This window comes from Haliotis rubra, unplaced genomic scaffold (assembly GCF_003918875.1).
Source record: "Haliotis rubra isolate DU_JTF1 unplaced genomic scaffold, ASM391887v1 Scf438, whole genome shotgun sequence".
NCBI lineage: Eukaryota > Metazoa > Mollusca > Gastropoda > Lepetellida > Haliotidae > Haliotis > Haliotis rubra.
Genome location: NW_025767122.1, coordinates 367,766 through 393,780, shown reverse-complemented (window position 1 = coordinate 393,780; position 26,015 = coordinate 367,766). Strand labels below are relative to the sequence as shown.

General features: G+C 42.7%; 2 protein-coding genes across 2 annotated transcripts; one reads left to right on the top strand and one right to left on the bottom strand.

The window, feature by feature from the left end:
• Positions 1–8,639: 8,639 nt before the first annotated feature.
• Positions 8,640–9,881, top strand: LOC124289259. The gene is made up of 2 exons (XM_046725866.1): positions 8,640–9,074; positions 9,411–9,881. Exons 1-2 carry the CDS (start codon positions 8,640–8,642, stop codon positions 9,879–9,881), a joined length of 906 nt encoding a protein of 301 aa, XP_046581822.1.
• Positions 9,882–9,936: 55 nt separating this feature from the next.
• On the bottom strand, positions 9,937–25,581 carry LOC124289258 (foot protein 1 variant 2-like). The gene is made up of 3 exons (XM_046725865.1): positions 25,418–25,581; positions 12,040–12,109; positions 9,937–10,413 (listed from the first exon to the last, which is right to left on the bottom strand). Exons 1-3 carry the CDS (start codon positions 25,579–25,581, stop codon positions 9,937–9,939), a joined length of 711 nt encoding a protein of 236 aa, XP_046581821.1.
• Positions 25,582–26,015: the final 434 nt, after the last annotated feature.

Genomic DNA, 26,015 nt, shown 5'->3' with positions numbered 1-26,015 from the left:
CCCAACCATCCATCTACCAGCTACCCAACTATCCAGCTACCAGCTACCCAACCATCCATCTACCAGCTACCCAACCATCCATCTACCACCTACCCCAACTATCCATCTACCAGCTACCCAACCATCCAACTACCCAACTATCCATCTACCTACCAGCTACTCAACCATCCACCTCTCAACCAATCTACCACCTACCCAACCATCCATCTACCAGCTACCCAACCATCCACCTTACCAGCTACTCAACTATCCACTCAACCAACCATCCATCTACCAACTACCCAACCATCTCTAACTACCCAACTATCCATCTACCACCTACTACCACAACCATCCATCTACCAGCTACCCAACCATCCACCTACCAGCTACTCAACCATCCACCTACCAGCTACTCAACCATCCACCTACCACCTACTCAACCATCCATCTACCAGCTACTCAACTATCCATCTACCACCTACCTAACCATCCATCTAACACCCACTCAACCATCCATCTACCAGCTACCCAACCATCCATCTACCAGCTACTCAACCATCCATCTGCCAACTACCCAACTACTCAACTACCCAACTACCCAACCACTCAACTACCCAACTATCCATCTACCAGCTACGCAACTACTCAACTACAAACTGTCAACCTACCAGCTACCCAACCACTCAACTACACAACTATCCATCTACCAGCTACCCAACTACTCAACTACCCAACTATCCATCTAAAGGTACCCAACCACTCAACTACCCAACTATCCAGCTATCCATTTGTAGTGGCCTTTACTGACATAAAGGGGTTAATATTCTTGATCCTCGTTGGAAATCCAGGTTGAAATATTCATCTATTCTGGTGAAGGATATCTAATGGATCGAACAGGGTCAGCGATTGAGATCGTGTGTCAACGTAACTCGACAGAATCAGTGTTTATAATATCAAACCCTTTTTTTTTCTCCACTTTCTTAATCCGCTCTCATCTGGCTGGAGTAAACAACAACCAATACATAGTTTGCTTAAATATATTCACAAGATGCGAATAGATGGCATTTACTTCAGCTTGACATTAGATATTTGTTCTACAGTGTACGCATGTATCAGCCAGTGCAAGGACCGCTCTGTAAGATTCCGTGATGAATATGAAGGGGTCTATCAAGCGTATTGCATTTATGTTTGTTTTGCCATTTATCAATATGACCATATTATAAGTGTAACTTTATGTATGGCATGTCTGTCTATATACATTTGGAGACCCGTGAAGATCCGGGTTAGAATATTGATCTTCAGTAACCCATGCTTGTCGTAAGAGGCGACTATAACGGGATCGGGTGGTCAGGCTCACTGACTTGGTTGACACAAGTCATCGTAATTCTAACTGTGTAGATCGATGCTCATGATGTTGATCACTGGACTGTCTGGTCCAGACTCGATTATTTACAGACCGTCGCCATATAAGTGGAATATTGCTGAGTTCGGCGTAACACTAAACTCACTCACTCACATACATTTGGACCGTGTGAACTGCTTATATGCAAAGTGACAATGGCGTGTGTGAGACATGATGCACCGGCATAGTTGCTTCATCAACACATCTACACACTCATCTTTAAGGTGGGTTAGGGGAGGTGGGGTAGTCTTGTGATTAAGGCGTTGGCTCGTCACGCCGAAGACCCGGGTTCGATATCCCACATGGGTACAATGTGAAGCCCATTTCTGGTGTCCCCCCTGTGCTGTTGCTGGAATATTGCTAAAAGCGTCGTAAAACCCAACTCACTCACTCACTCACTCACTCACTGCAGATGTTTTGAAACACATGCCAAAAAAAGGGTGTTAAATGGTTTTGCAACATATGGTATAATTGTTAAAGATTTACTGACTGAGTGATTCATTATGATATATTGTTTATCGCAATGGAATTATCTGTTCGTCTGGTTATATTCTGGCCTGTGTGTTTCATATTTAAGATGACGACTAAAAGGCTTGAAATAAAGTCCCCATGACCATGTCGTCGATCGGTATTCGCTGGGCCGAGTTGTGTCCCTTGGAGGTGCCCGGAACCTGTGGAACGCGACCTGTTCTGATTTTGTGTCTAGATCTGCCAGCACCCTGTTGACTCGCATCACTTCTGGATTTCTCCCTCGAGATACAATTGAAATACCGTTCTCAGAAACCCCATTCATGTGGGACCTTGAAAATATTTAGGTTTGTGTCTGACCATAATTACATTACACACGTACGCACGCACGCACGTACGCACGCACGCACGCACGCACGCACGCACACTGAATAATATTCATGTACATGCATAACTAAACATTTCATTTGTTGTGACACCTCGGATACAAATATTCGCCTCATTCCTTATGAATAGGCATGCATTCAACATCAAAGCTTATCGACAATCACCACCACGGGTAGCAAAATGAAAAAAAAACGCGAAATAAAAGTGAAATACAATGTAACGATTGTATGCATTATTATGCATCGGTCGATTTGCAAACAGTCAGACTTCATGCATATTCATATCCCAGGTATGCATACGGCGGTAGCTGCATGACGGGTTTAGAGTTGACGCTGTCATCACGGTATATCACCACTCACTGAATTCCCCACCACGGGTGGTAATATATCTACAAAATAGGGAAACCAGGTAAATTGCAAATATGAGATCCCGAGTACGCGAGATTTTGTCGACACGGATTCTTTGCACATTTAAACGTTATTTACAGGACGGGATTATGTGAGAATGACCCTTAAAGTATTACATAATTCATTGATATAGAAGCACCCTGTGGAGCTGAGTAATTAATGCACTGCAGAGTCCGTACCCCGCGGGCCCGCACAATGGAAGTTCCACTCACAAGGCAAGATGTACTGGGTAAATGGTAGTGATGTACAGGGAAAATGATGTACTGGTTAAATGGTAGTGGTGTACTGTGTAAAGGAACGTGAGGTACTGGGTAAATGGTAGTGATTAATTGGGTAAATGATATTGGTGTATTGGGTAGATGTTAGGGATGTAATGGGTAAATAGCAGTGGTGTCCTTGGTAAATGGTTGTAGTGACCTGGGTAAATAATAGCGGTGTACTGGGTAAATGGTAGTGGTGTACTACGTTAATGACAGTGTTGCACTTGGTGAAAGTAATGGTGTACTAAGTAAATGGTAGTGGTGTACTGGGTAAATGGTAGTGGTGTACTACGTTAATGACAGTGGTGTACTAGGTTAATGAAAGTGGTATCCTGGGTAAATGGTAGTGGTATCATGGGTAAATGGTAGTGGTGGACTGTGTAATTGGCAGTGGTGTACTAGGTTAATGAAAGTGGTATCCTGGGTAAATGGTAGTGGTGGACTGGGTAAATGGTAGTGGTGTACTACGTTAATGACAGTGGTGTGCTTGGTAAATGGTAGTGGTATCCTGGGTAAATGGTAGTGGTGTACTAGGTTAATGAAAGTGGTATCCTGGGTAAATGGTAGTGGTGTACTGGGTAATTGGCAGTGGTGTACTAGGTTAATGAAAGTGGTGTACTGGGTAATTGGCAGTGGTATCCTGGGTAAATGGTAGTGGTATCCTGGGTAAATGGCAGTAGTGTACTAGGTTAATGAAAGTGGTGTACTGGGTAAATGGTATTTGTGTACTAAGTTAATCGTAGTGTTGCACTTGGTGAAGGTAATGGTGTACTAAGTAAATGGTAGTGGTGTACTGGGTGCATGATAATGAGCGTTGGTCTACCCATTTGGGATACGGTGACATGTGTCAAGCAAGTCAGCAAACTTAACCACCCGATCCCGTTAGTCGCTGAAGACCAATTCTAACCCGGATCTTCACGGGTCTGAGGCGAAACGGAGCATCAGTGAGTGAGTAAGGTTTAACGCCGCTTCAAGTATTATTCCACCAGTGTTACATCGGGTGGAACACACATGAAATGGACTAAAATATTGCACCCAACTGAGAATTCGAACCCAGAATTGACGAGCCTCGAAGGTGAACATCACTGACACTACCCTTCCCACCACCTGGTGTCACCTCTAATTTTCAACGGTCTTCCGCAACTGCGCCATTTGTGACAATTAGAGTCTGTTAATTGAGAACGACGTTTCATCTGGAACTGATGTATTACATGCCATAGAAATATAGTAAAGGCGGAATAAATATTGCGTTACACAACAGCACAACAGGTTCAAATGCAAACTCATTTCCCCTAGTGGTCTTTCGCTTCTGTTGACGTGAGACGTGTTTTCTACTGATGATAGCCCAGCCGTATCGCCATTGTACTAGTCAACCGACCGATGAGTTAAGTAAGATTACCCGGTATGTGCAGATGGCGTTCAAAGAGGTCTGTAGAGCAGTTGAAACACCCTGAAAGGTAACCATGGGGCGTTAAATGAGTCAGATACTATATATAGATATTGATATATATAACATATACCCTTGATATAACGCTTGGTTTGACTCTTAAAGACATATTCTGAACCATACCCGTGTTTCAAAACCGCCTCTCCTTTAAAATGCTGTTTTATAATGTCTTCCCTACAGGGACAAAAAGGGTCGTGGTGTTTCACATGGGTTGACATCACGTCCTGGCGGGAATGCGTGAGTCATTTGATATTTTGGTACTGAGCTTTTCTTGAAGGAACTGCGTATAAGTGGAGTATTTGGTTGTGGTCAGCACATGATGTTATGGATAAATACCCACAAACAGCGTGTGCCCTCAACCCTGAAAAGCTGCAGACCCTAAGGACCCAGAACCATAAACAGTTGTGGGTCCTGATCAGAATGTGTAGGTCCTGTATTTTAATAAGAAAATAATACTCTTAGTTATTGGGGATGAAAAAGCTGCCGGCCATAGAGACCTGCAGAAAAGAAAAGCTGTGGGTCCAAGTGGTTTTCAGTATGCTTCGGGCCTAAGGCCCAACGTTAATTTCGAACGCTGCCCACAAGAGTCAGAACGCTCCCCGGTTCAAAACTTAACGTCACTGTGACCCATCCGGGCCCCGATTCACAAAGCGATCTTAGCATTGCGACTGTCGTAAGTCTATGTTAAAGTTTGGATCGTCTAAGTGTTAAGAATTCTTTGCAGAACGGGGCCCTGAATCTAGGGTTCACCACTATCAGCCGAGCATAAACAAGAGTCACAGTGGAGCAGTGGAAACATCCCACCTCCCCTCATCCGAAAAGGGTAAAGTCTTTTCCAGCAGCTGCAATTCCCAGGATACAAAAGGAATACTACTGGTTCACTGCCTCCCGATTGATCAGATTATTGAATGGCCAATATTATGCTTGTCTGCTCAGGAAATTGCAACAGAGTAACGAGACTAAACAAATGTTTCCAACGGGACAATGCATCTGTGCATGAGACTTTGTCGTCATGGCTGCACTGCCTGACAGCAGTTCTAAACTCACTGAACATCTTCACCACCGACGGTTTTCACCTCTCTTCAAACTATTTAGACCTGTCTGGCACTGAATAATGCAAATGAGGATCCGTATTTCTGTATTTGGAGGACTCTTTACGCCATCAGAAGGCCTCTTTACCATGGGGATCCAGCAACTTTGACAGAACCTTGGAGGGATGAGGTTGAAAAGTAGTTAGTAACCAACTTCATCAACACAGTGCGTCATGGATAGGCATAGGGCCCATCAGAAGGCACAGTAGGCATGATGTTATATCTGCTTGCTCTTCGAAGTGTTTCATTTCAAAATTGCTGGTCATGCAAGTCGACTAATCGCTACATCATCTTCACAGACGTCACGGTCTAATTGCCCACGCAGCATACATAATAGCCATCATCACATAATTCAGTCATGTGCGACCTCAGTATCAAGTAGAGCACCATTCAAATTCATGCAACACGAAAAGTAGTTTTACGACACACGTAAAACAACATGTAGGTGTGTACAATATGAATACCCCTTTGTGCATACAGTCATGTTTTACTCTAGGGACGGTGAGGTAGCCTAGCGGTTAAATCGTTCGTTCGTCACGCCGAAGATCTGCGTTCGATTACCCACATGGCTACAATGTGTGAAGCACATTTCTGGTGTCCTCCGCCGTGATATTACTGGAATATTGCTGAATGCGGCGTAAACCTAAACTCACTCACTCACTCTGTAGCGTCACACATGCCTCCTCCAAGTAAAGGTCGGTTCAGCTGCACTCATGGTTGGAAGATGCATAAGGGTGATCTGCACACCTCTTCTTAAATATCCAAATAATATTCATAGTTTTAATTAAAGGCTGGGATGCAAACCTAAGAAAACCCCACAGGTTTCCAATGAGTCTCCCATTGGCTACTCTTCAGCAGTGTAGATATTATCTGCCCAAGAGTGACAAGACTGTAACGGCTATGAGTGCCTGGCAAGAGCCTGGGAAATTAAAATCTGGATTAAAAAAAGAGAAATATATTTTCAAAATGTATCTTTTGTAGGCTGTCTGCATCCATACATTTTACTGTGAGCCTTCATAGCATACTTCTTTACACTATTGCTTAATTTCACCATGAATCGGTGAGATGTGACGGTTGGATGACTGTGGCAAGGGATGACGGACTTATGCACACACACATACCACAAGCTTCGTGCATCTTCTCCAGCCTGTGGTCATAACCCGTCTCTCACATGCTGTCCACGCTATTCGTGTCTGTCTCCAGGCTAAACTCCCAGTGCATATATATATATACACCACCCATTACCTCTAAATCGGGTACATATTGCACCATTGTACCCTAATGTGTACAGGGAGGGTTCGACAAGCCCTTCAGCTGGCGCGGTAATATAGGCTTGCAACCATAACTGTGTCTCCACGTGAATATACTCAGGCGTGGCCTTTCGCGAAACTGTTCTTTCGTCAGTTTCTTTCATTCATCAAATTCACGCTTTACCGATCTTTCTTTCAGCTTCGCCTTAGCAAACAATTCTCAGTCTGCTATTCCTGTCTAAATTTAGACCTTTTATTCCATAGCTGAAAAGTTTTTCAAGAACATGAAAGCTTAAGATTTGAGTGGGCGTTTAATACCAGTGACCCGGGGTATGCTAAATATTAAGGACGCGGGGGAAACCTTTCTACTCCCTACATAGTACCTTAAAAACATATCATATAATCATTCTGTCTACATTGACAATACCGTGGGCAACAACATGCACATTGGTTGTGAATAATGTTGTTGTAGGGAACACGTGGGTAAAGGGCATTGTTAAAAATCACATAATAGTATGTTATAGAATTATATCAAAGCTGCTACAATTTAAACACTTTTGTTGTCCTGCATGTAAACTGTAAACTTAAATTATGCAGTTATTTTATTGTTTAGAACGGGACCTGCTTTGGGTCAGGGCATCTGTGACCAACCATCTAAGATGCTGCTATTGCAATGCAGAGTTAACTCCCTTAGTGATGCCAAATCCGGTTCGAATCCCGGGCTCCCCGCATGTTTCATCAATGTGAAGTTTAGATCATTTCAACCCAAAACTCAATCAGAGAAATGCTGGAAACATTCCACTCGTCAAGTCCACCCAAACACAACCAGAAATGCATAGCAACACCCGTTTGGCTCAATAACTGATGTGGTGTTCGAACGTCGAGGTGGGATCAATCCTGAAACGTTTCCGCAGTGTTTTCAAAGCTCTCCCTCGTCTAATATCACCTGCCTGGTATATATTATTGATTTGCTGGTAGCATTACGACTGATCTGGGATTACGGAAGTATACATTCAGTGAGTGTCATGTCACGGGGATATTGCATCATGTCACAATGCCAGAGATGCATAATGTACGAGGCTGATGGCAGCGTATGGAGACTGTGATCTCGGTCTTAACACGTCGCCCACAGCAGTGAGAGCAGCCACGTATCACTTTCAATAACGTTGTTTATATTTCATCTATGCATGCTTATATATTCTATTTTATTATAAACTTTAAAAAGAAATAACAATAAAATAACAGTATCAGCAAGCATTTTGTTATTGAACACGCTGATGTTATTTACAGAAAAGTATTACTTCAGCAAAAGCTAGACTAACAACTTATCTCTAAAATAAACGTATTTTTTTACAGAAGAAATACAGTTCATAATAAAAAAAATTATAATATTTGATAAGGAGTCCTGAGTCTTTCTTCACTGCCTGAAACTGTTGAAACCTAGACTTGCATGGGCTTTCTTGGATATATTTTGTTTAAGGGTCTGTATGAGAGTCTAAGCAATAGCATAAAGCTTATATGCGGAGCGGTGGGGTAGCCTAGTGGTTATAGCGTTCGGTCGTCACGCCGAAGAGCCGGGTTCGATTCCACACATGGGGATGCAATGTGTGAAGCCCATTTCTGGTGTTCCAGAAGCCCATTTCAGCCGTGATATAGCTGGAATATCGCTATAAGCGGCGTAAAGCATACACACTCACTCACTCATTCACTACAACTATATGCGTTTATTAGCGGTTTGTTTCGCTGGGAAGTTTCATTACATTTCGTTCTAGTCCCCCTCGGTATCTTTAGCTCATGATATGTGTATTTTTAGCTTGTTGAATATTCTGTTTGAGAAACAAATTCCGTAACATGTCGGAAGGTCGTCACGTGGTCATGTACATAGTAGACTGGTCACTGTCATGGACCTGAAGCCACACCAGGTCACTATCAGGGACCTGAAGCCATGCCCGGTCACTATCAGGAGCTTGAAGCCACGCCAGGTTACTATCAGGAGCCTGAAGCCACGCCAGGTTACTATCAGTTACCGGAAGCCACGCCTGGTCAGTATCGTGGACCTGAAGCCACGTCAGATCAGTATCGTGGACCTGAAGCCACGTCAGATCACTATCGGGGGCCTGAAGCCACGTCAGGTCACTATCAGGGACCTGAAGCCACGCAGGTCACTATCAGGGACCTGAAGCCACGTCAGGTCACTATCAGGAGCCTGAAGCCACGCCAGGTCACTATCCTGAGGCAGGTCCTATCAGAAGCCACGTCAGGTCACTATCAGGGACCTGAAGCCACGCAGGTCACTATCAGGGGCCTGAAGCCACGCCAGGTCACTATCAGGAGCCTGAAGCCACGCCAGGTCACTATCAGGAGCCTGAAGCCACGTCAGGTCACTATCAGGGACCTGAAGCCACGCAGGTCACTATCAGGGACCTGAAGCCACGCAGGTCACTATCAGGGACCTGAAGCCACGCCAGGTCACTATCAAGGACCTGAAGCCATGTCAGGTCACTATCAGGGACCTGAAGCCACGCAGGTCACTATCAGGGACCTGAAGCCACGCAGGTCACTATCAGGAGCCTGAAGCCACGCAGGGTCACTATCCGGGACCTGAAGGCACGCAGGTCACTATCAGGGACCTGAAGCCACGTCAGGTCACTATCAGGAGCCTGAAGCCACGCCAGGTTACTATCAGGGACCTGAAGCCACGTCAGGTCACTTTCAGGGACCGGAAGCCACGCAGGGTCACTATCAGGAGCCTGAAGCCACGCCAGGTCACTATCAGGAGCCTGAAGCCACGCAGGTCACTATCAGGGACCTGAAGCCACGTCAGGTCACTATCAGGGACCTGAAGCCATGCCCGGTCACTATCAGGAGCTTGAAGCCACGCCAGGTTACTATCAGGAGCCTGAAGCCACGCCAGGGACCTCAGTTACCGGAAGCCACCTGGTCAGTATCACTATCAGATCAGTACCCTGAAGCCACGTCAGGTCACTATCAGGGACCTGAAGCCACGCAGGTCACTATCAGGGACCTGAAGCCATCAGGGTCACCTCAAAGCCTGAAGCCACACACTATCAGGGACCTGAAGCCACGCAGGTCACTATCAGGGGACCTGAAGCCACGCAGGTCACTATCAGGACCTGAAGCCACGCAGGGTCACTATCGTCCTGGGCATCACTATCAGGGGACCTGAAGCCACGAAGCCACGCAGGTCACTATCAGGGACCTGAAGCCACGCCAGGTCACTATCAGGAAAGCCACGCCAGGTTACTATCAGGGACCTGAAGCCACGTCAGGTCACTTTCAGGGACCTGAAGCCACGCAGGGTCACTATCAGGAGCCTGAAGCCACGCCATGTTACTATCAGGAGCCTGAAGCCACGCCAGGTCACTATCAGGGACCTGAAGCCACGTCAGGTCACTATCAGGGACCTGAAGCCACGTCAGGTTACTATCAGGGGCCTGAAGCCACGCCAGGTCACTATCAGGAGCCTGAAGCCACGCCAGGTCACTATCAGGTGCCTGAAGCCACTCACTATCAGGAGCCTGAAGCCACGCAGGGTCACTATCAGGAGCCTGAAGCCACGCAGGGTCACTATCAGGGACCTGAAGCCACGCCAGGTCACTATCAGGGACCTGAAGCCACGCCAGGTTACTATCAGGAGCCTGAAGCCACGCCTGATCAGTATCGTGGACCTGAAGCCAGGTAAGGTCACTATCGGGGGCCTGAAGCCACGTCAGATCACTATCAGGGACCGGAAGAACCACGTCAGATCACTATCAGGGACCGGAAGCCACGTCAGGTCAGTATCGGGGAACTGAAGCCACGTCAGGTCACTATCAGGACCTGAAGCCCGGAATCAGGAGCCTGAAGCCATGCCTGATCAGTATCGTGGACCTCAGCCAGGTAAACCGGAACCACGTCAGATCACTATCAGGGACCGGAACCACGTCAGATCACTATCAGGGGCGAAATGTGTGGTTGCAGTGCAGCTTCTGGCAGTGACTTGATCTTTGACAAAAATTCACAAAAAAAGTCATTAAAACAAAAATTCACTAAAAAGTCATTAAATCAAAAGACTGAATGACAAGGGATAACTTCAACTTTTTAATAGTCGAGTTTTCCTTTAAGTCAAGAAATATGGCAAAAGTTCCCGCCTTTGAAGTTTACATTTCACAACTTTTGAGGTACGATCGAGCGTGCTCTTTCAAGAAAGATTCAAAATGTGTCAAACGACACTAGTTCAAAAGATGTTTGATTTGAGTTACAAGATTCATTGCCTTTATAGTAAAGTTTTCAAAAGTTTTATGGTAAACACTGGGGGAACATTTCCGAATTTGACGTATCAGTGACAAAACTGATATTCGATGTCATTCAGTATTTTGAGTTATATGTTCCCAGTTTTTGCGTGAAAAATTGACGCTCCTTTGAATTTCTTATAGCGTTTTTGTTCTGTGTTTGTTGCCATTCAGAGAGCAGGATAGACACACCATTTCGCTAACACATATTACAACTACAATCTGACTGTGATGTTTAAACACATGATCTGATACAATTGGAATTACTCAATAGACAGACATTTCTTGAAAGGACTTTGTTGCTTGTATATACCGAACGCTTGGTAACTGACTTCGTAGCAAAGTCTCCTATCATCACGTTGCCAAGGGAACACGGTTTGTTGAAGTGCGTACGTGAATGCAAAACTTTCGAGTCTGAAAGACAGCTGAATACATCCCAGGAAGCTGAAAATGTAATGTGTTCGCACACTGAGTTGTTGGTCAGAGTAATAACTCTGATGCCCCATGAGCATGCTAGCTACATATGAATATAGTGTTAACATACTGAGGGGAAAACATATGGGATCACATGAAAGGACAAGTGTTCCTTTATATTTTTCCAGGTTTCTTCACAAGCTTAGTATCACATAGCTTGTGAGGAAACCTGGAAAAAAATAAGGGAACACTTGTGATTTCATGTGATCCCTTACTTTGTTCCCCCAGTATACTTTACAGATTGAAACAAACAGATGGTTTGGGTGATCCTGGCATAGTAAGCCCTTTGTCCTCTTTACAGACAGCCCAGACGGAGAATGAGACATCTCCGATAAAGCGCTGCCTGTCGAGCCCACAAAGAACATTTCGGAGAATGTGAAGACTCCCAACACTGGGAGGTCCATCCATGGTGGGAGGGAGTCAAGGGAAATGAAAATAATGCAGTTCTTTAGAGCAGGCCCTTATACAGCCTCAGGCGTATATAGACAAACCTGTCCTTGTCGCTTTTATAAATCTGTAAAATCAGTCATATCTCTTGAGAGTGATTGACAAGATTTTTGAAATAACATGTTGTGGTACCCGATTGTTCTTGGTACCCAAGTCTTGGTACCTCCCAAGCTCTTGACCGACGGGGGAGTACCAGGGCTGGCTGCCAGGAATCACGGTAATAATTCAAGCTAACACTAATGTCTGCATGCTACATATATTCATGCCAATAATGGTTGTCACCCCCTTCTAATGTTTTTATTGGAGAGGAGGTGTGGGGTGTGTGGGGGTTGGGGTGGGGTGGCGGTGACAACCATTATTGGCATGAGTATATATGTACAATGTGCAGGCATGAGGATATTACACAATCCATACGTGTACAATGTGTTGACATTGCACAATCTGTATCCTTGACGGCAGGGGAACAGGAGGGATTTGCAGCTATGACGACACTGAAGCAATGTACTATTTTAAAGTGAATGATTTATGAAGACCTGAATCGCTGAGTTGAATACTACCACTTTGTAACGACAGTTTATGGCTACTTTTCGCACCGTTGACTTCATCGGATGAAGGGACAAGACGTGTTCATGAACGTCTCACAAGCAATAGACACGTTTTTAGCTAAAAACGGTTCATGTTTTACCATCTCCTAAATGACGATCATAGACATGCAAGATTATACTCCCATCTGTGTTATATAGTGTGGAGGGATATAGCCCATGGGTATTCTAGGGTGGGATGATTTGCTAGTAGCACATGGCACTGAATGGATGCGGTAGTCGGGTGTGGTGACATGGTTGCATGTCGTTGCAACCCGGTGCAGAACACCAGCTTATACAATCCTGACAGAACTCATGAACACCTGGTTATACAATCCTAACAGAACCCATGAACACCAGGTTATACAACCTAACAGAACTCATGAACACCTGGTTATACAATCCTGACATAACCCATGAACACCTGGTTATACAATCCTGGCAGAACTCATGAACACCTGGGTATACAATCCTGGCAGAACTCATGAACACCTGGTTATACAATCCTGGCAGAACTCATGAACACCTGGGTATACAATCCTGGCAGAACTCATGAACACCTGGTTATACAATCCAGGCAGAACTCATGAACACCTGGCTATACAATCCTGGCAGAACTCATTAACACCTGGTTATACAATCCTGGCAGAACTCATGAACACCTGGTTATACAATCCTGGCAGAACTCATGAACACCTGGTTAAACAATCCTGGCAGAACTCATGAAAACCTGGTTATGCGATCCTGGCAGAACTCATGAACACCTGGTTATACAATCCTGGCAGAACTCATGAACACCTGGTTATACAATCATGGCAGAACTCATGAACACCTGGTTAAACAATCCTGGCAGAACCCATGAACACCTGGGTATACAATCCTGGCAGAACTCATGAACACCTGGTTAAACAATCCTGGCAGAACTCATGAACACCTGGTTATACAATCCTGGCAGAACTCATGAACACCTGGTTATAAATCCTGGCAGAACTCATGAACACCTGGTTAAACAATCCTGGCAGAACTCATGAACACCTGGCTATGCAATCCTGACAGAACCCATGAACACCTGGGTTATACAACCTAACATCACTCATTAACACCTGGTTATACAATCCTGACAGAACCAATAAACACCTGGTTATACAATCCTAACAGAACCCATGAACACCTGGGTTATACAACCTAACAGGACTCATTAACACCTGGTTATACAATCCTGACAGATCCCATGAACACCTGGTTATACAATCCTGGCAGAACTCTTGAACACCTGGTTATACAATCCTGACAGAACCCATGAACACCTGGTTATACAATCCTGGCAGAACTCATGAACACCTGGTTATACAATCCTGACAGAACCCATGAACACCTGGCTATACAATCTGGTTTGTCTTGTCGAGATTGGATTATTTACAGCTGTAATATTTTACGCTATTTTGTCTTGTAACATATACTACTGTGTTTTCCATGTGAATAATTCAAATGCCTTTGTATGTGTTTGTAACTGGGGAAACTCTTGGGGCAGGATACGCTGTTCTTTCCCCGAACACCTGTCATCAAACTATTGCAAAGGGATTCATAAACACATGCCTATGATACAAGTGAAATCGTACAATACGATCTGCGTTATGCAGGTATTTTAGTGATTAAGGAAAATGTTAAAGGTTTTGTCTGTTTTATTTCCCGATTCACGGGGTCTGCTTTCTGCCATGATTGTATAGCCAGGTGTTCATGGGTTCTGCCACGATTGTATAACCAAGTGTTCATAGGTTCTGTTAGGATTGTATAACCAGGTGTTCATGGGTTCTGTCAGGAATGTATAATAAGGTGTTCGTGTATTTTGCCATGATTGTATCACCAGGTGTTCATAGGTTCTGTTAGGATTGTATAACCAGGTGTTCATGGGTTCTGTCAGGATAGTATAATAAGGTGTTCGTGTATTTTGCCATGATTGTATCACCAGGTGTTCATAGGTTCTGTTAGGATTGTATAACCAGGTGTTCATGGGTTCTGTCAGGATTGTATAATAAGGTGTTCGTGTATTTTGCCATGATTGTATCACCAGGTGTTCATAGGTTCTGTTAGGATTGTATAACCAGGTGTTCATGGGTTCTGTCAGGATTGTATAATAAGGTGTTCGTGTATTTTGCCATGATTGTATAACCAGGTGTTCGTGGGTTCTGTTAGGATTGTATAATAAGGTGTTCATAGGTTCTGTTAGGATTGAATAACCAGGTGTTCATGAGTTCTGCCAGGATTGTATAACCAGGTGTTCATAGGTTCTGTTAGGATTGTATAACCAGGTGTTCATGAGTTCTGTCAGGATTGTATTACGAAGTGTTCATGAGTTCTGTCAGGATTGTATTACGAGGTGTTCATGAGTTCTGTCAGGATTGTATTACGAGGTGTTCATGAGTTCTGTCATTTTTTGTCAGTGAGTTAAAAACTTACAACATTACTGCCATGATTATGAAACAAGGTTTTATGTATTACGTCATTACAATAATCTAAGGTGTCCATGTGTTTGTTATCAACAGGGTGTGTATTCTGGCATGACGACACAAAATTCAACAGCTGTCAAGATTTCCGTCTTCACCTGAACGAAGCTTAAATTTTAATTCTCACATCAACTCACATCGACAAGTACCACGTTTCTGAAAGGAAATTTGTGTTGAGTACTCCAGTGGTACACCGTCCGATCAGCGTGTTTACACCATCTATCACCCATGACAACATCTGACCACACGCACATATTTTAAACGAAGCTTATTATTAATTACAGACAGTCTTCACAAATGCTTTTTTTAAAGATATAATTCCACATGCATGTTTCACACATAATGTAATCACAGCTCCTTGCAGCCCTCGATGTGCGGCCATGCGATGAGTACGGATGTGTTCAGTAAGCCAAGTCCATGGGAAGTTAATTCCAAACTGTCGTTTTACAGAACATTTTATTAAGTGGCATTGTGTTTTATAGGCTATTATATGTGTACATGTGCTCCTTCTTCTCCCATTTTTCTGAGGTTTACCACTTACTGAAATATAATCACTAACAGGCCACCTAAATTGAGCGAGGTGGAACCCGGATGTTCGTAACGACCAAAGTCAAAACATTGACTACACAAGAGTCTCGTTTCCTGCTGACTGGGTTCCGTCCTATTGCGCAACTTAGTACAATAACCAGTCCAGAATTATGAGACCAATTCATTTAACCGGATACATAAATATTAATCAGTATTATTGGATACATCTAAGCACTTGTATATTGCAACACTACGCTCCTTCTAATCCTTGCAAACATGTCGTGCAGCGTGCTCTGTCGTACAGCGAGCTCCGATAAACAGAAACCTGGAAATCGTGGAAATCACAAAACGAGGCTCTGCCGCGCTAGAAAAGTTAGGCGGTCTGGTACGGACTTGATATTATATCAATTATATTGTGTGTTACAGAACTACCTTGAATAAGCGCAAACACTACATAACATGTGTAACCAGTGAGCCAGATGAATTGTGAATCATTTTACGACCTCATCGAAATGGGACAGTCTGTGACGTCTTAGTTAAGGTCATGCTGCCTACACCTAACATTACTGCCATGATTATGAAACAACGCGGTTTTATGTATTACGTCATTACAATAATCGTGTATTGGCATGACAACACAAAATTCGACAGCTGTCAAGATTTCCGTCTTCACCTGACTGAAGCTTTAATTCGAATTCTCATATCAACTCACATCTACAAGTACCACGTTTCTTAAAGGGAAATTTATGGTGAGTACTCCAGTGGTACACCGTCCGATCAGCGTATTTACACCATCTATCACCCATGACAACATTTGGGGCGGTGGGGTAGTCTAATGGTTAAAGCGTTGGCTCGTCACTCCGAAGACCCGGGTTCGACTCCCCACATGGGCACAATGTGTGAAGCCCATTTCTGGTGTCCCCCGCCGTGATGTTGCTGGAATATTGCTAAAAGCGGCGTAAAACCAAACTCAATCAGTCAGTCATGACAACATTTGACCTCACGCACATATTTTAAACGAAGCTTATCATTAATTACAGACAGTCTTCACAAATGCTTTCTTAAAGATATAATTTCACATGCATGTTTCACACACAATGTAATCATAGCTCCTTGCAGCCCTCGATGTGCGGCCATGCGATGAGTACGGCTGTGTTCAACAAGCCAAGTCCATGGGAAGTTAATTCCAAACAGTCGTTTAACAGAACATTTTATTAAGTGGCATTGTGTTTTATAGGCTATTATATGAGTACATGTGCTCCATCTTCTCCCATTTTTCTAAAGTTTACCACCTAAATTGAGCGAGGTTGAACCCGGATGTTTCTAACGACCAAAGTCAAAACATTGACTACACCTCAGTCTCGTTTCCTGCTGACTGGGTTCCGTCCTATTGCGCAACTTAGTACAATAACCAGTCCAGAATTTTGAGACCAAGTCATTCAACCGGATACATAAATATTAATCAGTATTATTGGATACACCTAAGCACTTGTATATTGCAACACTACGCTCCTTCTAATCCTTGCAAAAATGTCGTGCAGCGTGCTCTGTCGTACAGCGAGCACTGACAAACAGAAACCTGGAAACGTGGAAATCTCTAAACGAGGCTCTCCCGCTAGAAAAGTTAGACGGTCTGGTACGGACTTGATATTATATCAATCATATTGTGCGTTATAGAACTACACTGAATAAGCGCAAACACCAAATAACAGGTGTAACCAGTGAGCCAGATGACTTGTGAATCCTTTTACGACCTCATCAAACTGGGGCAGTCTGTGACGTCTTAGTTAAGATCATGCTGCCTACACCTTGCAATAAAATATAGAAATTCATTTGTAAATACCATTTTCTTATGAAACAAGAAATTGGAATTCAGTGTAACCATAGGTGTTTGTAGTGTCTCTTTTCACTTTCACACGAGAAAATTCCGATCGGCTGAAAAGTAGGTCATTGTCTGAATAGGTTAATGAGACCCATGTTTAAGTTTGAATTGTTGCATACTAGGATTATAATGTCTATTTATCTACTTATCTATTTCTTCTATTTGAGAGAACATTATCACTACTATAACGCCTGGAGCTAATTTTATTTATCTCTATTTGTAACAGCTGGTTGTGAAGCTTGGATGAGAAATATAAGTAAATCGTCAATTTGTTTCGGCATTTTCAATGATAAAATCTTGAATAGATCCATTGCGCCATTTGTTTTGTTGTGTTTTAGAGAATTGTGGCTCGTTTTAGGAGCTACATTATATGCTCAACAAATAAAGAGCTTCGAGCTTTCAGGTGTCATTGCCTCGGGAATAAACTAGTTTTGTTATGAAGTCAACATGACGGTTACTAGGGAAATAGTATTTGTTTGGTACATCTATAACAAAGGCCTGTTTCATATGTCAGAAAATCTTCTAATTCGTATTAGAAAGGTGAAACGCTTGGAAATGTTATGAAATTTTACATATTTTTACTAAAATCTTGTTTAGTGTTTGGGAAGGTATGCTCTCGCTTCTTCTCTTGCCCAAGACGTCGTTCTCAAGAAACGTTCGCCATTTATATCATGTTCCAGAACTGGTAAGTAACAGTCAAAGATTTTTAATAGATATCTTCATCGCACATGATAGAAAAAAACTGTTTTTGACGCAGCCTGGTTCCCTGGGTCCGTTGCGCCTGCGCTACGCTCCGACACTGACCCAGGCAACCACTGCCGAATGGCGGCCTTCACTGCAGGGAGACGCGCCATACATTTACTATAGTAAAATCCGAGAACGGGTGGTTAGAATTTTTTCATAGCATTTTCATCGATACTATGGCAAAGTATACGTCACCAGAACAACACCCATCGTTACTTTCAATGTACTAACAGGTTATTTAAGCAGTTCAGGAACGAAAATCGTCGTTACATGGGCGATATGTAAACAATGACACACACTGTATTTTCATCACCGACATGTGCTTTGATATTTCGTGTCAGCTCGCTATTGCCACAAAATCGTACACATAAAACATGGATCTGAACGACCACACTGATTGAATATAGTTAGCATCTTTATTATAGCAAATATGATGACGTGTAATTCGATGATTTGTTCCCCATTTCTCCTGTTTTGTGTGTTGGAAATAAACTGAACGCCCAGTAATAGTAACTAGAAAATGGTTGTTACCACATAATGTAATTAATAATAATTATTTCTAATACATTTGAAACACATAAATGATTTATTCAACAATGGGTTTTTTAACAATGTATGTGATTTCAAAAATGGAATAATATTAGAAGAATACGGCCTATTTATTATTTGTATTCATTTGGCATATATCATTTCAATATAACATCCATATCTGTTCTTCCATTTTGCATGGGGCTGATCACGGTGATGCAATGGGCATTGATCTTTAAAAGTTTAACAATAGTCATAGTATGGCAGCATCTGCGTGATTCTACAGGGAAGTTGATTACACATCGGACCTTTATATATAACATTGAATGTACCCCATTCCCCACCCCATACAAAGCTACAGTTTTTTATATGATAGGAAAACGGACACATTATGAAATATTCACAACCGTGTGTGTTTTAGCTTGTTTTGAAAGAGCCGACTCATAAAAAGGAAAGTGCGCATTGTCTAAAACACACTGATAAACAATACTCCTAGATGGGGCTCATGTTCGTTAAAGACATGTTTAGTAAAAAACAGTTATTAAAATTTCATAATGTGTCCATTTCCTATGACATAAAAACACTGTAGCTATATCTGGGGTTGGAGAGGGTTGGGAAATGGGGTACATTCAGTTTTGGAACCTGTTGGTATTACAATCACAATAAACAGACAGTTTAATACAGACTATCTTTGATTGCATGAAACACTCAAGCCAATGAAGCAATCTATTACAATTCCCTTAGCTGTTTAATATAAATATAGACATGAGTTATATACAACATCAAAGTTGTCTTGTCTGTCTGTCGAAGTTTTCAGATGAAAGAATTTCGACAAAAGATGTTGGTTGGTTTGTTGTTTAAGGCTGCACTCGGCTGTATTCAAGCCATATGGCGGCGGTCTGTAAATAATCGAGTCTGGACTAGGCAATCCAGAGATCAACAGCATGATCATCGATCTGATAAAAAATGTTACAGTGTGGGACTTTATATATAATTGTTTAAGACCCATACATAATTCTTATGGCTGAGTAATGCTCACATACAAGCAATACATGCATATGAAACTCATCTTCAACTAAATATCTTCCCCTTAATATACAATATTTACAGTCATTCAGTGTAGGGGGACATTTGTGTATCTTCCAAAATCGACTGGAAGTTTAAACCTACTACATCTGAAAAGAGCCATGGCTAGTCTTAGGTGTACAGGGATATGGAGTATAAGTTTCATTTCGACATTTAACAGTGATTTAAAATGCTGTTAATAGAAGGAATCGGGCGAATAAATATCTTCACATCTTGTGCTGACCGCACATATTCAAATCAGAATATTCTAAATATGAATGAGTCTAAAAAGAATATATTTAATTTGAGGTACGGCATTGGCGAGGCAGTTTGCGTTCATCCAAATACAGTAGCCTGCACCAATACCTTGGGAAGTGCACAAGTTGGAGAGGGTTCTGCCACATTCTCCCAAACCATAACATTGTTTGCTGTTTTGAGAAACCATTTACAAATTTTATGCTATACGTCTTCAATAATTTTACAGTATGAGGTCCCCTGTACTTCTGCACCATTACACACTATAGGAACAATCATAGCATTAAATATCATAATTATTCTGTAAGGTTAAAATGGAATCAATTATCCACGTATTTTGTGAATGTGTACATGTGAAAACGTTGTAGAAGCAACTCAAAGCCTGGATTGAACAAGAAACAGGCACAAAATTAATTCTGGATGCAAAACATATCATCTTTGGATATAAAGAAAAAAGAAATGATGTACTAAACCTTATTATCATCGCAACAAAATACTATATATATGCAAAGAGATGTTTCAATTCGCATCCACAGATTGCTGGATAAAAAAAATTATCTACACACCTTGTATGAAATTGACAAACGTGCTGCTTTTTCGCACTGCAACTATGGTAAATTCTTCACCTTTTGGTCATCTTGCCATAACCTCTTCACATAAATTGCAACAACAAATGTATTCTTATAGCCTACGGATTATCTACCACCCATGTCCTTGTTTTATAATATTTACATGTACCACAAATGCATAAATTAGGTACCCATTATAAAGAAATAAAGTGATAAAAAAAATTTTTTAAAATATCATAATTATTCTTGACATGGTATATTTTCAACTTCTTTTGACATCTGTACAATGTCATAACAGCCTTCTTATCCCGTGCACCAAGAGTAGTTAGTGCTTTAGTCCAAATAAGTTTAGGTGTTAACACACTACCCAATATCTATATAAAGACACAATTTCAAGATACACACCATAAACTTTTGATTTAAAAAAAATATAATCACAATAGTGAACTGATCAACAAGTACAAAGCAAATTACCAGAAATTCAAAACAAAATCACTGATGGTGTGTTGAATCATGTATGCATGCACTGCTGTAAAGTATAATAAAGTAAAACAAAGAGTCCATAGCAGCATTTAACCAAACTAGTTAAGTGATATCTGACTGAAAAATTCCTCATATCAGATGATTTGTATCAGATGTATTCTAATAACACCAGGGTAATCCTGCTCAAAATAGTCAATGTACAGCAAATGTGTACTCTGATACTGGCTTAAAGCCATAAAAATTACAGTTCTCATGACAGGTTTCATTGGTAAAAATCACCGTTAATTCAACAGTTCACAAATAGTGGACTGTTCATCTGTCTAAAAAGTTCTTCTTCACATATATGTTATACCAATGTATTAACATACTGATCATACCATGTATTTTTATATATTCAGTTTAGTAATATAAAGTATCAAATTCATTGTTTTGAGCTGTATATGTGTGTGTATGTTTGTATATAGATCATTTGATTCACCATGTTTATTATAATCATAAACATTTCTGACTGATGTTGGTATATATGTTAACTGTTTCATGTTGTTTTGTAGAGGCTAAATATCAGAATGACAAACCCTGTCATTAACATTATCCATCCTAAACACTTTACCTTGTAATTTCACAAGGCGGTCGAAAAATATATGCGCTAAACCAACCCTGAAACGATAGAAGACACGGGACATAATCGGCGATATTTTCGTCATCAAATTTGCTAAAATAAAGATCCTAACTATATTCAATTAATTTGGTCGTTCAGAACCATGTTCTATGTGTACGATTTCGTGGTAATAGCGAGCTGACACGAAATATCAAAGCACATGTCGGTGATGAAAATACAGTGTGTGTCATTGTTTACATATCGCCCATGTAACGACGATTTTCGTGTCTCGAAACTGCTTAAATAACGTGTTCGTGCATTGAAAGTAACGATGGGTGTTGTTCTGGTGACGTATACTTTGCCATAGTATCGATGAAAATGCTATGAAAAAATTCTAACCACCCGTTCTCTGATTTACTATAGTAAATGTATGGCGCGTCTCCCTGCAGTGAAGGCCGCCATTCGGCAGTGGTTGCCTGGGTCAGTGTCGGAGCGTAGCGCAGGCGCAACGGACCCAGGGAACCAGGCTGTTTTTGACGAAGTCACAGCCATATATGTTTTCCATCTTAACTGTATAGTGACTACGACCTAGTCACTCGTGGGGACACCCTTTGGAGAATTCGGGTAGGAGTAAGTCTGTATCTCGTGATAGGCGACCAAAGTGAGCTGGTGGTCAATCTGGATCAACGTCATGTCATCGAACTCTGAAAGCGTGAGCCGATGTTCATAATATCACTCACGTGTTCGTTTACGAGACTGGGTTATTTGCATGGCTCTACTTATTGCAGCAATAAAACCAAATGGCATCATTTCAAAATTTGCAACCTTTTCTTGAACACCTGGTGCTATCAAAGCTTCATAGTGATTCCTAATAGAATGATCAGGATATAGGAAGAATCATACAATCATGGATTCTAGCTTTGGCTAGAAATGGCTTTGTTGCTTATATCACCGTTTTGGTTTGCTGGCCCCAACGTAACAAAGATAACCGAAAAAAACACCTCAGCTGTTCAGGAGATTGTGATTTTTCAGGTAGGCCACATGTGTCACCTTCAGAGAATCCTGGTCAGTGCCCGGTATGCGGATGTAGAAGCTCGGGACGTGAGGTAGTACAGTGGTTAATTTGTAATGGATCGTCCTGGAACTCCAGGGTTCCATTACCGGCATAACTCTAAATTTTGAAAACCTTTCGATCAGTCGCATTTAGACATTGCGGACTCATTTAATAGACATGTAGCTACTAACAATGATTAAGAACATCACAATTCTAATTTATAAATGGGGCGGTGGGGTAACCAAGTGGTTAAAGCGTCCGCTCGTCACGCCGAAGACCCGGGTTCGATTCCCCATATGGGTCCAATGTGTGTCCCCCACCGTGATGTTGCTGGAATATTGCTAAAAACGGTGTGAAACCCAACCACTCACTAATTTGTGAAATTTGTCAGCTTTGCGTGAAATATTCTGAAAAAAACCCCGGGGAAATGAAACACAAAACGTATTTGTACCATTTACTGCAAACTCATTCAGACACTTTGTGACTATTTGTATCGAGGAATTGATTCAACCATCAGCAAATCCTGCCATAACAAAGGGTGGTTATGCATAGTGAATAGAACAGCCACAGACGATCTCTTATATGTTTTGTCGCTGAAAATAACTGATGGTTTACCTTTTCACGTTTAACGTTTGTATTCATTATATTCCTAATGATTTGTAATGATAGTGTCTGGGTGATTGCGTATTCAGGATGTTTCTGTCGAAACCCACAAAACAAACATACTGCCTTAATCTTTTTATATCTCATTGTTACTGAAATAATCGGCTCCATTTACATCACAGTGCTTGTTCCTTCACAGTGTGAATTATACAGGATATGACAAGAATATAAATTAGTTGTGAGGAAATCAATAGTAAGGTGTGAAATAGTTGGCTGGTAGACAATATCACGGAACAAAAGTACTTTTAAAGCTCAACACACTGTCAAGATGCATCCTATGCAGTGGCCTTAACCTAATCTGGCAGTGTTTGGAGCTTCGAGATGTCATCGCCTCAGGCACAAACTGGTACTGTAGTGAAGTCAACATGACGGTTGCTAGGAAAATAGTATTTGTTTCGGGTACATATATACCAAAGGTCTGTGCCATATGTCAGAACAAAGACAGAACAAACATTTTTTCTTCATACAATGGCTTCGACTTTGTTTTTCTGTGACCGTTTCTAGTTTTCACTTTGTTTATGACAACTGTTGGCCGTGATAAATGTGTCATCGTAATGGGGATGTAAGATTCGCCTGAGCGTGTCCACCGACCGTGGATCTCATGTGATCATACATAGTTTCGTTATGTTAAACATTGTTTACATGTTTAGGTCTTGAGTGCACTTATATAACACTATTGCACTTGTGCGTCTGCGTGCGTGCGTGCGTGCATGCGTGCGTGCGTGATGGAGAAGGTGGTTGGGGCAAAAGGAATCTGTTTCAAAGGATCATTTGAACCAGAAAATTTTCGCCTTTTTTCACGGTCGTAACCGTCGCCGTCGCCGTCGCCGTCGCCGCCGCTGTCGTCTCTAATACAGTTGATAATCACAATCAGCCACATAGTCATTACTACCCGTGAAGATCCGAGTTAAAATTGATCTTCAGTAACCCATGCTTGTCTCCCGTGAAGATCCGAGTTAAAATTGATCTTCAGTATCCTATGCTTGTCGTAAGAGGCGACTAACGGAATTGGAAGGTCAGGCTTACTGACCTGGTTGACACATGTCATCGTATACCAACTGCGTAGATCGATGCTCGTGATGTCAATCACTGGATTGTCTGGTCCAGACTTGATTATTTACAGGCTGGCACTACATAGCTGGAATATTGCTGCGTGCAACAAACAGCATAGTCATTTCATGCATTAGGTCAGTGACAGACAGACTACTTCCCAACCAAACACGGTGATCGACAGTGATTGTCCACCTGTAAAATAACGTCACTGAATCATATTCCTTTTTATCATAAGGTTAATGTGGATATCATTCCGGACTTTGTATTTGAATCCTAATTTTAGTATGCACCATGAGTGTCTCCCTGGGGTCTTTTTCAAGATGGCGGCACATCCGGTCACCGTGGGCGCAGCCATCTTGGATCAGTCACTTCCGGTCAGGGGAAGATCACTTGGGTTCCGGTTCCGGTGTGTGCGCACGCATCGCGATGACGCCACGTCCGGTTCCGGTGGGTGCGCACGCATGACGATGACGTCATCTCCGGGGTCAAGATGGCGGACGCGTTTCAAGATGGCGTCCCATCCGGTGGGATCTCGCGGGATCTCGTGGCCTCTCGCGGGATCTCGCGAGCGTAGACGCATTTCAAGATGGCGGAACGGACGAGCGGCAGACGGGACGGAGAGGGAAGGGAAGGAGAGGAAAGGAGAGGGAAGGAGGGAGGGAGGGAGGGAGAGTGGTGAGGGGGACGATGGCGTGGCTAGAGTAGTGTGTGTGTGTGTGGTTAAAGCTTTTGTCAATCAGGTTTTCTTTCGAGCGAGGTGGGTGGCCCTGAAAAGGGCCGTTGGTATGTGAACAAGACAGGTTAACATTCACAGAGGAGATGGAGACCCCGAAAAATAAATTTTCCGGGCCACACATCATCGTTCTGCTGTTGCCCTCTCTTGATGATCCCTTCCCAACAGTAGAGGCATATGTAAAAGTCAGCTCCTGGGACGATATCAAAGCGATTCGAGGGATATGCTTTGAAACAGGTAGGACAGATAATCAGTCGCCATTTTGATGACCATTTTGGTAATGTTTTCGATGTGGCTGCCATTGTTGTTGGTGGTGGTGGGGCTTCCATGACTCTTTCGGTAGGTGGTGGTGGTGGTGGTGGGGCTGCTGCTGCTTCTGTTGCCGTTGTTGGTATCAGTACCGGTTTTGCAGGTGTTGTTGCTGCCTCTTCCATTTTGATATCAGTCTTCACTTGTAAGGTAGGGCTGCACCGCAAGCATTGTCGTCTACCACAGTTTTTCCGGTAAGGTGCGGGTCGTATGACTTCCACTTTTCTTGCGTTCATGTTGCATCAAGATAGCCCTCACTGAGGAGTTTATATACAGGCGACGAGCCAGCGATGACGTGTCATCGATGACGTGGTATCGATGACGTGTCGACGTGGCGCCGGTGACGTCACCGTGAGGTGGTGGCGCCGCCATGGTCTTTGATTGGCTTAGCCCTCCTATATATCATGAGAGGGGGTGGCCGAAGCAGTGTTACAATGGACAGGATGGAGAACTGGGACTTGGAATTAATGTCATTGGAGGCACCCTCGTCCTCGCCACCCTTACCGGCATGGCAGTGCCACCAATGCCATGGCTGCCTGCCCGTCTATGTCAACGGTAG

Bases quoted from the DNA above. Each gene is read 5' to 3' on its own strand.
- LOC124289259 (XM_046725866.1), top strand. From the start codon at position 8,640: ATGCCCGGTCACTATCAGGAGCTTGAAGCCACGCCAGGTTACTATCAG. The intron at 9,075-9,410 runs GTCACTATCAGG...GGTCACTTTCAG, and splicing joins GGAGCCTGAAGCCACGTCAG to GGACCGGAAGCCACGCAGGG.
- LOC124289258 (XM_046725865.1), bottom strand. From the start codon at position 25,581: ATGGAAGAGGCAGCAACAACACCTGCAAAACCGGTACTGATACCAACA. The intron at 12,110-25,417 runs GTCATCAAAATG...GATTCCTGGCAG, and splicing joins TCGAAAACATTACCAAAATG to CCAGCCCTGGTACTCCCCCG. The intron at 10,414-12,039 runs GTACCACAACAT...ACGTGGCTTCAG, and splicing joins TGGGTACCAAGAACAATCGG to GCCCCCGATAGTGACCTTAC.